The 15,385-nt window shown below is 36.9% G+C and overlaps 1 protein-coding gene across 3 annotated transcripts in view; it reads left to right on the top strand.

The window, feature by feature from the left end:
• Positions 1-15,385, top strand: part of LRRFIP2 (LRR binding FLII interacting protein 2) — a 118,450-nt gene that overhangs the window by 45,326 nt on the left and 57,739 nt on the right. The window contains exons 5-13 of one of the 3 annotated variants that reach the window (XM_082848467.1): positions 1,827-1,883; positions 1,982-2,026; positions 7,739-7,780; positions 9,245-9,310; positions 10,610-10,687; positions 11,971-12,018; positions 12,100-12,144; positions 13,009-13,056; positions 13,508-13,564. The exons of the other annotated variants lie outside the window; for them this stretch is intronic. Coding sequence (XP_082704593.1) covers positions 1,827-1,883; positions 1,982-2,026; positions 7,739-7,780; positions 9,245-9,310; positions 10,610-10,687; positions 11,971-12,018; positions 12,100-12,144; positions 13,009-13,056; positions 13,508-13,564 — 486 coding nt within the window. The remainder of the gene's footprint in view (positions 1-1,826; positions 1,884-1,981; positions 2,027-7,738; positions 7,781-9,244; positions 9,311-10,609; positions 10,688-11,970; positions 12,019-12,099; positions 12,145-13,008; positions 13,057-13,507; positions 13,565-15,385) is intronic. 3 annotated transcript variants of the gene reach the window in all.

Genomic DNA, 15,385 nt, shown 5'->3' with positions numbered 1-15,385 from the left:
TGGGTAATGTGGTAGTTCTATTTTTAGTTTTTTAAGGAACTTCCGTACTGTTCTCCATAGTGGCTGTATCAATTTACATTGGCACCAATAGTGCAAAAGGGTTTCCTTTTCTCCACACCCTCTCCAGCATTTATTGTTTGTAGATTTTTTGATGATGGCCATTCTGACTGATGTGAGGTGATACCTCATTGTAGTTTTGATTTGCATTTCTCTAATAATTAATGATGTTGAGTATCTTTTCATGTGTAGAGGCGGGTGTTTTAGAGTGCTCTTGTGTAGTAGGTGGAATGAAAAGAAAGGGTAGAATAAAGATTGAGCATTAAACCATGTATGTCACCCTAGTACCCCAAATAATACTGGGAGGGGGCATGTAGAATTAACTTGCCCGTGTAGCACAAGACTCTTTATACTAACGAAGCTAACTAGCCTAGAACTGGTTACCACTTAATAAGCTGTACCTACTCTGCTGGGCTAACACACATGCTCCCCAAACTTTTGTGGTATATCACCTGATAATCAAAGAAAGGGAAGAAACTTGCTTGGCTCCTTACAGATTACATGTGTCTATTACATAACAAAAATGTGAGTCGGTGATGAATTCCTAAAGATCAGAACACCATATTGAATTATTGAATCATACTGGTGCTTATAAACCGACTTCTGAACAGATTTGATCAAATGCATCAATGTACACAGCACATGACAACCAAGAGTTTTTTGGACTTGTATTCAAAGATCATGACCAAAATAAAACATTAAATTGTGGTGTTTCAGTTGAATTACTGTTTCTGGATTTGAGATGAATGGTCAGGCATAGCCGTCTGCTCTGCCTGCATGATGATAGTGCTGTATCGTCATGGGGTGTTGAAGGATTGATGCATTTTGGAAAAAGCAGTGTTGATTAGCTATGAACTCAGCTGGACAGTTTTGTGTAGATTCTTAGTCAATGCAAATTACTTTAACACTTGGGACTTTGAAATTCTGATCAGAAGTTTCTTACACTTGATTAGGTTCTAGGGACTAGTCATTTAATTTCACGACTCTGTACTTAATGCTCCAGTGCTAATAGCTGAATATGGAAAAGTTTAGAATTACGTTTAATTAGTCAACTGTTTGGAGGTTTTTTGTTTTTTTAACAATCTTCATAAGGCATAACTTTGAGTAACTTTGTCAATTCTGAAATATTTATTCGATTTCTTCTAATTTTAAGTAGTTTTTCATATTAACAACACACAGTCAGGGGCTATTTCATTTAGTTGTTCTCTTCTTTTCCAGTTAGAGTGGTAAAAGAAAAAGAAAAAACTTTTTTTGCGATGAGCACAAAATTATAACCCAAATCTTTTTAAAGCAACACATTGTCACCTTAAACCACATCTGTAATAAAATAAACATTTCTTCCTGCCTTGGGTAAACATCATAATGAAAAAATAGATCACAGTCTGCTTTTAATGCTGACCTCAATTTCTGTTTAAGTATACTTGCTTATTTTTATCTTGGTACATTGAACTCCCTTGGTCATATATAGAGTACCTTCTACAAGTGGTCAGATATATCTATCTATCTATCTATCCATAGATAGATAGATAGATAGATAGACAGACAGACAGATACATGATAGATACACACACACACTTGTTCAAATAAAAACACTGCCAAGATTATTTCTACTTTCTTTCCAACTGAGGGACATGGCAGCCCCAAACCCAGCTTTTGAGGCTGAGCTGTCCCTACCGCCTGCTGTGGGGAAGGTGCTGCTGTGCTCAGCTGTTCTGACCATCAGCCCTCAGCTGAGTGATTAACTCTCCATGTACTTTCTCCTTTCCCAGGATGAGTTGGAAAGGGCCAGGTATTCCCACCGGTCCAGTCATCATCGTCCTTCTCTGGTTTGTAATAACCTACAAACTTGCCTCTAATACTTTTCCTCATCAACTTGCCATAGTCACTTACACACCTTTACTATGTTTGTTTTTATTTTTATCAGGGAGTTGAGGATGCGTTGTCCATTCGAAGTCTTGGCAGTCACAGGGTTGGTATTTTAAGTTGTTTACACCCCCATAGCAAAGCTATCCCTTTGCCTTTTTTTGTGTGTGTGTGTGTGGTACGCAGGCCTCTCACTGTTGTGGCCTCTCCCGTTGCGGAGCACAGGCTTCGGACGCGCAGGCTCAGCAGCCATGGCTCATGGGCCCAGCCGCTCCACGGCATGTGGGATCTTCCCGGACCAGGGCACGAATCCGTGTCCCCTGCATCGGCAGGCGGGACTCTCAACCACTGCGCCACCAGGGAAGCCCCTGCCTTTCTTTAAAACACAGAAATATTGGCAAAGCTATTTCATTGGAAAATGATGCTTTCAAATTATTGCTGTAAGTAAATCAGTTCTAAAATCATGAATATTTTCATCTATTAACATATATATTCACTTTCTATAAAAGGACCTTTGATTTTGGAAAAGCATCACAAAATAATAAGGTTAATTTTATAGAATAACATCAGCATGGTTCTAGCTTTCAGATTTTTCCTACTTTCATATTTTTTAAAATGACAATTTATTAAATAAAATTTATTATTTTGGAGCATGGGTGACTAATTATAGTTTTAGTCAGTGGGAAAATTGAGCTTCTGATTTTAAAAATGCCTGTCTTATCATACTTATAGAAATTATCATGCTTCAACATTTTGATTAACATTTTGTAGTTTGTCTCAGGTTTTTAGCGTACATCATTGTAAATCAAGATAAATGAGAAATCGCTCATCAAAGGCTTGCATATTGTGCCAGGAAACTGAGTCTCTTCTTAAAGAATTGTGCTTTAAACCTTAGAGCAATGCTTTTTTAATTTACACATTGATAATATTGTATATGTACTTACATCTAGATTTTTCATCAGTAAAATTATCTTTCTTGCTAAGGTCTATATTTGTTAATTCTCCCCAGGTCTAGTTTTCTTCCTATCTTGTATAATGTATAAAAATACACTATATTAAACTGAGTGTGTTCTGGTATACTAATTATTGATGTGTTTGTATTCTTAAATAGTCTTTTACTCTGGTTATATTTCTTATTGGTGAATGTAATCTACTGTCTTTTTAGAATAAGTTAGTAAACTAATTCTTGAATCATAAGTATTTTGGTTAATTATAAAAATTTAGATTTATAAGAATATTAAAAAGCCTTTATAGAAATCTAATCAGTAGTTTAAGAATGATTTTGCAGGGGAAATACTTTTTTTTGTTTGTTTTTGTTTTGTTTTTTTTTTTTTAACATCTTTATTGGAGTGTAATTGCTTTACAGTGGTGTGTTAGTTTCTGCTTTATAACAAAGTGAATCAGGGCTTCCCTGGTGGCGCAGTGATTGAGAGTCCGCCTGCCGATGCAGGGGACACAGGTTCGTGCCCCAGTCCAGGAAGATCCCACGTGCCGCGGAGCGGCTGAGCCTGTGAGCCATGGCCCCCGCGTACCTCAAAACAAACAAAAAAAAAACCCAAAGTGAATCAGCTATACATAAACATATATCCCCTTATCTCCTCCCTCTTACATCTCCCTCCCACCCCTCTAGGTGGTTACAAAGCACCAAGCTGATCTTGCCGAGAAATACTTTAAGAAAAACTTGTCATGCTTCTCCCTGGAGATATTGTTTTTTTTCTCACAGGGAGTTAGTCAACAGAAGCTTAAAAGTTGAGCCTTAAGGGCTTTGAAAATAATCCCATCTTTCCTCTTTTCAAAAAAACGTATGAGTTTTCCCTTTACTTTTCATTGTAATGTTCATAGTGTGAAGTTTCACACAGTTTTTATCAAGCAAATTATTTGTAAATTTGTATGGAAAACTTGATTATATATTAGTTTAACCTAATGGTAAAACCATCCAAGTTCAACCTAATTTAGGGGCCTTTAAAACATCTGCAAACAAACAAAACAGAAATCTGCAATTAAATAAATAAGGAATTGTTTATCCAGGGTGTCTATAAAGTAATGAGGTTGATTTTCATTTCATGGAAATTATATCATTAAATAAATTTAAGATATAACTAGAACTCTCACAGTATTTTATTTCATTATGGTAATTATGAAAATTTGCTGTTATGGGAAAAAGAGTAAAGCTCCTAATTAAAAAAATCAGTATGCAAACTTAAAGATTAACAAAAAATTTTACCCTGTAGAGGAGACTTTGGAACTTTACTGTGTGTGAGTGTACATTTAGCACATTTAAAATATTTAGACTTTCCTGGAAATGTCTGATTTGAAATGAAAGCTCACTAATAACATAGTTTAAAAGAAATGTAATTGAGATAAGAGTTTTTTTCTTTTTTCTCTTAACTAGATAATATTGGGAGTTCTAAGTTTGCATGAGATTATTTGCTTTTTAAAGTAACTTTACCGTCTACATTAAACTGAATAAATATGTAGACAACTTTTGTTCTCTGTAAAAATAATTGTGATGGTTTAAAACACTGATCTAAATTTTATTGGGATTTGCTATATTATTTGGGGGGTTTTGGTATTTCTCTGCCAGTTTTTTTTTTTTAACTTATGAGCTGTATATCAAAATGTCTAAGACTTTTGGACCTTGTATTTGATATATGAACATTAGATATATGTACCTGGATATGAGGCAGATGTATTTATGGTTTTATGCCACATTCTTAGGACTTTGATCTTTCCTTTTGTCCAGTTAACTTTCAGGTACTGCTTTCTTGAAAGGTGTCCTGCCAGAAGCTATTTGGGCTGGAGATGGTAACAGTGTTATAGATATTCTCCATAAAAATAGAAAGAGCAAAGATAGTTCAAGACTGAATGGTAGGTTTGGGGAAGGAAGATTAAATCAAAGCCCTGAGTCTAGAACTGAAACAATCTGTTTCTTTAAAAAACATCTGCCTTAAAAAAAAAAAAAAACTTACAGAGTGCTTGGTCACTGCTTTATACAGTGAAATACAAGAAGACTATAAGGAAGAGATCCAAAATTAGAAGATGAGGTGATCTTGAATCAGAGTGGTAGAGATACATTGCAGTTTTAATTGGTGGAGATTTTTACTGTTTTTTTTATCAGTTCCTATTTATATATCAGTTGCCTTAGTATAATTTTTATGAAGTTAATTTTAATATGCTTGCAATTTGTGTTTTGTCACTTACTCCTACACTGTTTAATTCCATGGAAGAACCCATCGAAGGACGTAATGGGGACACATTGGAGCAGAGCCAGTACACCCAAAAGGAAAGGCATGGTGTGTAGCCCAGAGAAATGTGCCGTGTTAGTATTGTGCGTTCACTGTTGACTCACAGAGTCCTGGGGGCTTGAGTAATAGGTCCATTCTAACAGAAATGAACACCTGCTGAACTTTGTTTCTACAACCTGTTTTCTGTACTTTTTAAAAATTTAATTTCCAAATGAAAAGTTTGAGGTAACTTTTTCTGAATGTTAAAAAAAACATTTTTGGATAGATTATAATAGCAAGTTTGGAAACATTTTATTTAGCTAGAGCCCTTAATATTTTCAGTTCTCCCTCCTTTGATGAATCATTTGTTTTTAAATAACATAAATACCAACTGGCACATATTGGAGGATTCTTTTTGTTTACTCAGTTGTTCTAGTAGCAAGTGGGTTGTCCAAGTTATGGATTTTTTCTACCAGATTCAGCAATTTTTAAAACTACCTGAGGGAATTCCCTGGCGGTCCAGTGGTTAGGACTCCGCTCTTCCAATGCCAGGGCCTGGGTTCAATCCCTGGTTGGGGAATTAAGATCCCACAAGCGGTGTAGCATGGCCAAATAAATAAATTAATTAACCTGTATGAGCTCTGCATTGTATTTTGGAAAAGGAAAATCAAAATAGGTCAATTTCAGTTCAACTTGTTAAATCTTAAGCTTTTGCAAAAGGCCATTGGTGTTACAGGGAGGATGAGAAGAACTAAGACATGACTGATCCCGTCAATGAACTTATCTGGTTGGGAGAATGGAATAGTTTATATGAAAGAATGTGTGACTTGAGAAATACATGTTTTGGTCATGGGTTTTTTTTAAAACAAAAAAGATATTTTGTTAACTGAGAAAAGGCGTTAAGTGAAACTTCCATAGAGAAGGAACTTTATTTTCAGTGAAATGTTATTCACCACAGTGACATTTTACCATTACACATCATTTACCACCAAAGGCACACCCTTAGGCATTTTAGAAAATTCTGGATAAACAAGATTTTTTTTTACACATGTAATAACACTCTTTATATTCTGTTTTCAAGATAATATAAGAAAAGCATGCAAATGCAGATATTTTGCTCCAGCACTTTTTAGTATTTATTGCAATATCATTTTCACTGAATTTACACTGGTGGTAAAATTATACCACTTAGCCTTATACTTATGAAGTATATTTTCAGGGGGTCCTGCAATATCTTTTGTACATGACCATCTCATTGGGCATGAAGGGAAGGCCTTTGTTCTATCTGAACTATTATTTTAATGCTTTATTAGAACTACACTATATAATTTGATCTTCTAGTGTATTTTAAGCTTTTTAAAATTGCGACCTCTATAAAAGGAATGCATTTTACACCATAATCCAGTATACATATGCAGACATATGCCTGTGTGTTTGTATGTATATAAGTATATAAAATATATTATAGAAACAGAAGTTTCACAAAATAATATGTACTCTTACTGTACATGATAAACTCTAGTATTTTCTCTTCTATTTTATTTTTTTTTAATGCTGGTTGAACCCATAAATTGATTTTATGAACTACTAATGAGTTGCAGTCCACACTTAGGAAAACATTACTTTAGATCAGGTTCTTGAATAGTGTTCCCTAGAATCCTAAATGGGTATAAAAGTTGCCAAAGAAAGATATTTTTACCAAACTACCTGAGGAACTTGTTTATTGCTTTTGTTTTATGCATTGTTTTATTGTTTTGTACATTGCTCTTCTGGGTCAGATTGCTTAAAAAAATCTGAGCTAGAATGCTTAAAAAATAAAGTTAGGAAACCACAAATCTGAGTAGTTAGTTACTATTTAATTCAGTTTCTTGGATTTGAAATGTGGTGTTACACATACTATTTTTGTAAAGACCCTACGTGAAATGTGGTTTTTCTGGTCTTGTCATAAATGTATGTAATCCACACTTTACTCTGGCCAAGTTTCTAGTTTTGTTCACTGTTTTTCATAGAGAAAGTTCTTGAGGAAGGAAGTTTTTCAGGTGTGTGCACAAGCAGATACAAGAGAACTCTCCCCCTTTTGATGCCGCAATTGTTTTTTTGCTTGTTTGCTTTTTGTTTTTGTTTTTTTTTTGTAAGCTTTATTATACTAGTTATGTGATCCTGCTTCATTGCCTCTCCATGCCTTGCTTTTGCCATGTTTCAAATAATGGAAAACGATGGTGACAGACACAATAAGAAAAAGTAAAACATCTTTTGACTTCAGAATGCTTAATTCCTGCATTTAAAGGCTTCCTTGGGTGTTTTGTGCAGTAGTGTACTGGGATGAATCATCTCACCATTACTGATTATAAATTCTGTTTTTGAAAGAGAACATGCAGTTTTTGCTGTACGTATAGTTTAGCAATAACCTATACTAGGAAAGAATGAGGGGGAAGAATATTCTTTAATTCAAATGTCACAGCCTTTGTGTTTAATAATTTGGGGCTTTTAAAATACTGCTGGATTTTTAATAACTTTATGAATGTTACTTTTTCCCCTCTTTATATTTCTGATTTTGGAAATACAACCAACTTTCACCTTTTCCTGAAATCCAGTATGATGCTTTCAAGGATACATCGTCAAGACTTTCATCATTAGTATGTAGTGCATAACTTCATGTTAAATGTAGAGTTTTACTTTATAAACACCTGATGATGCTAATCATAAATTATGACTTTTTCATAGGTTTGTTATGATGTTTGGGGGAAATGTATGACTAACAAAGCAAAATCTAGTGTTGTGCAATTGTGGCATAATTTAGCACTTGAATAACTTTGTCTTTTAGAATATCAGGATCAGATAAAAATTATTTGCTTCCCTATTCAGGACTAAGATTGGCAGTAGTATCTTTTCTTAAAATAATGAGCCACCCAGCTGACACATACTCATTGACCTGGAAGACATGTTTCCAGCAGTGTTTTTATACATACTGAACTAAGGCAGCACAGGCCCTACTGTGTTTCATTATCTGTGTCACAAGCCAGCAGGTGTGAAAGCATCCAGCAGTGACAGATGACAACTGAAGCATCAGTTACATCCACTCATTTTTTGCTTGATTTGGTTTTTTTATGGTATGTCATTTTGGCCAAGGAAGTTTAGTTATCGCATGTTTTTCTTGGGTTAATATGTCAATAGATTGCCTGAGTTGCTAGACTATATCAGCAGCTCTTAAATGTTCAGGGTAATATATAAAAGGAAAGATATGCATATTCTAAAAGGAAAAATGAGTGTATAATTACTGATTCAGGATCTAGCTGTGCATGTTTCAGATGATTTGCGTAGAGCAGACTGTTAATAGCTAGGACCCTTCTAGCTGCACCTCCTCATTACAGGCCAACGGTGCATACCTAGATTGGACTTCTTGTCTACCAATGGACCAGTTTAGTAGTATTGCTGTCCTCTATCCCCTCACATACACTTGGCTCTGTACTCCTGGGAGAAATTATGTGTTGAGACGGTGCTATCTTCAAAGGACTCAGATGTCAGATTATTGTCTAATGATGCTGCTGCTACTCGAGAAAATCCATACATACCATGTTGGCTGCTTTCCTCTGAGCAGCACATGCTGTGGGACCACTAACTTGGGTTAAGAGGACTGTCTTGGGCAGTACAATGTTATGTTTTCTGTTCTCAATCTTGTTTTGATTGATGCACGGGATTGCTTTTTGGCCTTTAGGTAAGGAGGACTGTGGAAGGAAGTAGACTCTCTTGTCACTCATACCTTTTTAAAGAAGATAGTCCCATGGGCAGGGGCTCAAATGAGGTGTGGGGTGAGGGTCCCCACAAATATCCTGCCTGGCTCTGAGTCCTAATTAAGTTTTTAGTTGACTAGACACTGAGCTGGATGGCACAGGGGAGGTGAGGGGGAATGCAGGTGTGTAGAGAGGCTGTGTGTCTTAGCCAGTCAAGGGCAGTGAATCATTTACTAACAGGTGGGAAATAGAGTGCCTGTAGGTTACTCTGTCTCAGGTGGATCGTTCTGTGTATGATTTTAAGATGAATTTTATTAAATTATTTTTAAACTTCACTATATGATCCTTGTATTCAATATTTACTTCCAGAATCATTCTGACAGTCACTCTGATGGAATGAAGAAGAGATCTTCTGGTTCTCATAAAGACCCACTGGTTAGTTCTGTTGTGTCTCATATCACAGTATTTTGTGTGGCTGTAAAATTCACTGATTACTTTTACAGAACTGAAGAATTATGACTGCACTGGTGTGCTCTTAAGGCATTATTGAAACTTGATAATATACTGAAACATGACTTATCAGAACTTATTTAAAAATAATTTTGTTTTCATTTACAAGATTTAATATCAAGTTAATATATCTAACCCTAGTGGCTAGCATTAGGAAAGTGTCCCACGAAGTTCATTAACAATGTATTTTCATGTATGAACTGTCCTTTGGAGGACTATACCTTAAGAATAGGCTTAGTGAGATTCTTATACCTATTTTAGAAATTTGAATTGATTTAGTTGTGGTATTATAAGTAGTACCAAAGTCACATATAGGTTTCATTCTGAATGATTGTTTTTATAGATTTTATAATTTTGGGAACTTGAAATTAATTTTCTGGTAGAAACAATAAAGTACACAATGGCAGAGTTCCCATGCTGTCTTGCAGAAGACTCTTCAACCAATAACGTAATTAAACTATGGAACTAATAGTGCTCTCCATTCCAGCAGACCTTGCTAAACATTTCTGTGGAGGAAAAAATGTCTAGAATGCCCATTTGGGGTGCTAGGAACACCTCTTTCCTGTCAGGTTGCTACAGCACTGGCAGAGGAAGTACAGTCCTAAGCTCCCTGCTAACTCAAGGTTCCCATGGGCAGGGTTCTGACCATTGGTGGGGTGGAGAGAGGGTTGGGAGGCTTTGGCTGGTAGCAGTGAGGAAGGGGGAGAGAATGAAATGGAGAGGATATTAGTGAGATGCCCTGGTGGGGGCAGTGTTGGGAGCTCTGGGGAGAGGTGAGTCCTGGTGCCTCGGGCAGGGCCAGGAGTTTTGAAAAAATAACTTTAATGATTTCTGTGGCATTGCTAAATAGATTATAAAAGGTAATTATTCATTCATCCTGGGTTTTTCAAGGACATTCCTAAGTATGACATGAGAATAAATCATTTATTATTTCCATTCCATTTTGTCTGAGAGTTTATACTCTTGTTTTTAAAGTAAAAAAAAAAAATTAGCAATGACTTGGTTTGAAAATAGTTAATATTTTAATATTAATATTTTTTAAATATTAATCTTTTTTGAGAGACCTGAAATAGTTGTTATTTTCACTTTCACCTAATATGATTCAATGCTTTAAAATCATTGTTTTGGAGCAGAAGGGTTTTGGCAATATCCGATTTTGCCTCTATGTTTTTAGGTTAACAGCATTTAACCTAAGAAAAATGTGTTTAATTTTGCTTTTTGCAGAGTGGCCTCTACTTTGACCAGAGAAACTATAGCAGTCTTAGACATAGCAAACCCACTTCTGCCTACTATACTCGGGTTTGTCACAAGTTTTTTGGCTTCGTGTGTTTTATCCAACTTTAACACATTTCTAATCCCCTGTTGCATTTTGACTAGTTAGAACTAATCTGTGAATGGCTGTGTATATACTAGTTTGTGGTAACTGAATTCACATAGTCTGTGTGAGTGTATCTTTAAATAATGGGAACTATTGAATCACCATATTTAAAATGAGTACCATTTTTTCCAGTTTTTTTAATGAAAAATATTTAACATATAAAAAAAGTTCAAAGAATTTTATAGTAGCCACCTGCGTACCTACCGCTCAGATTCTACAATTGATATTTTACTATATTTCCTTTATCATGTAATTATCTGTCCAGCTGTCCCTCTATCCATCCATCAGTCCATCTTTTTGGGGGGATGCATTTCAAAATAAGTTGTAGGCATCAGTACATATCACAGTGTATGCCCTTTTATTAAAAATATACATGTGAAAATTTAAACTGTACGTGGGATGAGAAGAATGTAATTATATTTAATGTTAGAATCTCTTGTTTTTACAAGGCATTTGGCACATCATACATTTAAAACACATATTTAAATATATAGCGCATAGTGCATTTGAAATAATTCAGTTGTCAAAACATAACTTAGATATTTATGTATCTTATTTTCCATGTCTGATTGGGCTTGGTGAAAAAAACTGAAAATTGTGTCTTGAGATGACATCAGGAAAAAGATTTAATTCCTTTTTTAAAAATGCTGTGCCTTGTTAGTGTGTGGATTCATTGTGACCAGTACAATTTATCTAATTAAAGTAAGGCACTTGGTCCATGGCTTGTTGTGAAATACACGTTTTCTAATCTATTTGGGAGAGTGTTTATAGCAATAACTCAGAGCTCATTTACCTGTTTCCCCAATAATCAGGATAAGCCCATTAGATGTCGCAGGAGCTGCTGGGGACTGGGATGTGGACACTGTTTGCCACACTCCCTGTGCCATGGCCCTCTTTTCCTGAGTGTTTTCTTAGGTGCCCATCCCATCTCCTAACACTAATGTTCAAAGACCAATAGGACTTACCCATTTATAGGAAACTATTCCGAGTGTTTTTCTTTCTTATCCCTTAAAATTGGTATTCAAAGAGATTTCTAATGATTAAGTTTTTCTCACATTGTGTGTCACTTAACTGCCTTAAACACTCAAGAATTACTAATGAATTATGGAGTATAAAATAAATTTGTCTTCTACTTGCATGATGGTGAGGCTGATTCTCCTTTTCTTTTTTCCTTTTTTTTTGCTTGTTTTGTTTTGTTTCTTATCAGTCTTCTTCCCTATACAGTGACCCTCTGGCAACATCTAAGAGCTACAGGGTTAGTACTTCCTGGGGAGTATGGTGCCTTCATAGCTATCAGTTGCTTTTCTTTGGGTTAAATCATGTGCTTTCTCCATAGGCCTCCCCTACTGCAAATTCTGGTCTTCTGAGAAGTGCCAGTCTGGTGTGTATTTTCCTCTTCCAACGTGTGTACTCCTGGTGGGGCCATTGTCACAGTGCTGACTCTGGCTTGCCATCTTTCCTCCAGAATAGTCAAGGACACATGGCTTTAATGCTATGTGTACTGCAGACTGTGCTGCCTATGCTTAAAATACAAAACTTTTGAGGAGCAAAAATGAGCATATCATAGCGGTAGATACTGCTTGGCTGTTGGTAGGCCCTTGCTTAGAATTGGCTTCCTGTAGAGGAGGTAGACTTGCATGGGTTGCACTACACTTGCATACTTTTGTGAGATGGCTGCCCATGCATGGGGTGTCATATTTTGGGGGGGAACAGCTGTGGCCTTGGCCATGTTAATACTAGACTCTAATGGAGCCAGCTGACTAGAAAGACAAAACAGTAGCTCTGTGTAATGTGCGAGTTGGAATTGGTTGCTTTCAAGCTGTTGTTTGTTGTCTTGTGGCCTGTTCTAGTGGACTGGGAACCTGAGGCTTTGTACTTAATTTTATCGTAACAGTGGGCAATATGCTTTCTGTACCTCACTTTCTTTTCTGTACCTTACTTTCTTTTCTGTTCTATTTCCTCTTTTGAGAGAATAAAGTCGTAAATGTTCTCCTAATTTCATAACGTGATGATGAAAGGCAGTGCTGTAACCAGTGGTGCTTTTTAAATGAAGTGTGAGTTTGAAGTTTTAATGAGGCTAACGCAGGAATTTATGCATACATAAATGAGTGTTACCACCTCAGGAGGCTGTACACGTTAACACCATTCTTCAAAACTTTTGGAACTAGGTACTGCAAAGAAGTTATGTCATTTTCAAAATAACTTTGATGCTGAATAGATAAATGGCATTTCCTTTGTTCTTTAGGCGTCGTTGTATGATGGTGGATTATATAACCCTTATGGTTCTCGAACTGTAAGTCTAAGCAGGTGGAGGTGGTGAGGAGGGTGGTGTGTAGGTGGGCACAGTTTACTTACAGAGTCATTTAATCTGACCTATAATTACTCTACAAGCTGTGATCCATCAGCTTGCCAGTGGTGGCTCTCACCCAAGCTGCGAGAAGGCACCTACTGGAAACTGTGGCTTAAAGCATGAAGGCAATACAAGTAGAGAAACCTCTTTTCTGGCTCATTAGTTCCTTAGGAAGAGGCTGGGAACAGCGCTTCTCAGGGCCTTTCTTCTCCCTCCTGCCATGGGCTGCTGGATGGTGAGGGTGGTGGGAGTGAAGAAGAGTTCAGGCCGGGGAGGAACAGTTATCTTCACCTGAGAGCCAGGGGCGAGTTAGGTCCAGGGGCACTGACGTATTCCCAGCAGGAAAAGGAGCTGATCGTTAATTGTAAAACCTTTCTTCTTGGAAACTTTATAGCCATCTGAATACAGTTTTCACTCATCAAGAACAAGTTCAGCCCGAAGCAGTCCTGTGGTGAGCTGTCTAGTCTCTTTGCATGCTTTATAGACACTTTTGATTGTTTCATTAATCTGTACTCACCATTCAGAATATTGAGGATGTGGTGTGTTTCACTCTATTGTGCATGGATTATCATTTTGCTTCAGTACACAAACTCAAGAACTAATTTGTCCTAACGGGTGGTTTCTGTATGAACGTGACTTAAGCACGTAATTTCTTAAATGAGTCTGGAACCAGTGCCATTAGAATTTTTTAAAAATTTATATATAACTGTCATTTGTGTGGAAATTCTTGTCTTCTCAGTGGTGATAATTTAGACTATGAGTTGGTTGCCCTATCCTTTTCCTTCCTCCTTTTCATGTCTACTTCCTACATTGAACCATTTCACTTGCTTACCAGCCTGTCAATCAGTGGAGTGGGAGGAGAAGAAATCAAATAAGTCAGCTTTTAAAAATTGCTCCAGGGCTTCCCTGGTGGCGCAGTGGTTGGGAGTCCGCCTGCCGATGCAGGGGACACGGGTTCGTGCCCCGGTCCGGGAGGATCCCGCATGCCACGAAGCGGTTGGGCCCGTGAGCCATGGCCGCTGAGCCTGCGCGTCCAGAGCCTGTGCTCCGCAATGGGGGAGGCCGCAGCAGTGAGAGGCCTGCGTACCGCAAAAAAAAAAAAAAAAAAAAAAAATTGCTACAGAAAACTGGGACACTTCTAATCACCCAGTCTTTCTGGAGTATTAAGACTTCTTTTAGGGCTTCCCTGATGGCGCAGTGGTTGAGAGTCCGCCTGCCGATGCAGGGGACACGGGTTCGTGCCCCAGTCCGGGAAGATCCCACATGCCGCGGAGCGGCTGGGCCCTTGAGCTATGGCCGCTGAGCCTGCGCGTCCGGAGCCTGTGCTCCGCAACGGGAGAGGCCACAACAGTGAGAGGCCCGCAAACTTTTTTAAAAATTTATAAATGTAATATTAGCTTAAGGAAAGTACAAAATAAAAGTTCTCTGACCCTTTCCTCCTATATCCATTCCCCAAATGCAACCTCTGTTCTTGTATATCCTTTCAGAGATATTTCATGTATATATGAGTGTCCTTTATTTGAACAGTATGTAAATGACTTGTATACATACTGCTCTTCAACTTGTTTTCTTTACTCAAAGTATCTTTTCAAATCAGTATATAAAGATCTATTTCATTTTTTTGTCAGTCTTTTTTTTTTTTCATTCTTTTTTTGACATTTAAAAGATTTAAAAAAGTAAACCATGTCCGTTACTGTTTCCACTGAGTGCCTCTTGGAGATAGGTTTATGTCAGCACATTTTTTTTTAATGGCAATGGATCATTCCATTAGTGCCTGGGCTGTAAATTTGAAAAATTGCTCCTGTTTTGATGGACATTTAGGTTGTCAGAGTTTTGCTACTACAGACACTTATACAATGAACATGCTTATGCAGGTATATTTTTGTGGACTTGTATGAGTAGATCTGCATGGTAAATTGCTAATTATGAAATGATGGGAATCAGAGTATTTACATTTAAATTATGCTATATATTGCCATATTACCCACCAAAAAACTCTAATAATTAACATTTTCAATAACAAATGATGACTTTAGGAACTACCTTGTTATTCTTGACAGTGTCAAAATTGGAGAAATTATTAAGCAGTTTCTTAATGGTCAGCATAGGTTGCTTTGTGGAGTGGAATAGGTGAGATATATGGACTTTCTTCTACACATATGTGGCTCATTTCTTCTGCCATTTCCAAGTGGCACTTATCAAGAATTCTACTCTAATAGCTAACAAAAAGTTATTACACGGATGTTTAAGGAGATAAAAGTTATTACAGGGA

This window comes from Leucopleurus acutus (assembly GCF_964270905.1).
Source record: "Leucopleurus acutus genome assembly, chromosome: 10".
Classification (NCBI taxonomy): domain Eukaryota; kingdom Metazoa; phylum Chordata; class Mammalia; order Artiodactyla; family Delphinidae; genus Leucopleurus; species Leucopleurus acutus.
The sequence above is the reverse complement of the archived record's forward strand: the minus strand, read 5'-3'. Positions and strand labels throughout refer to the sequence as shown.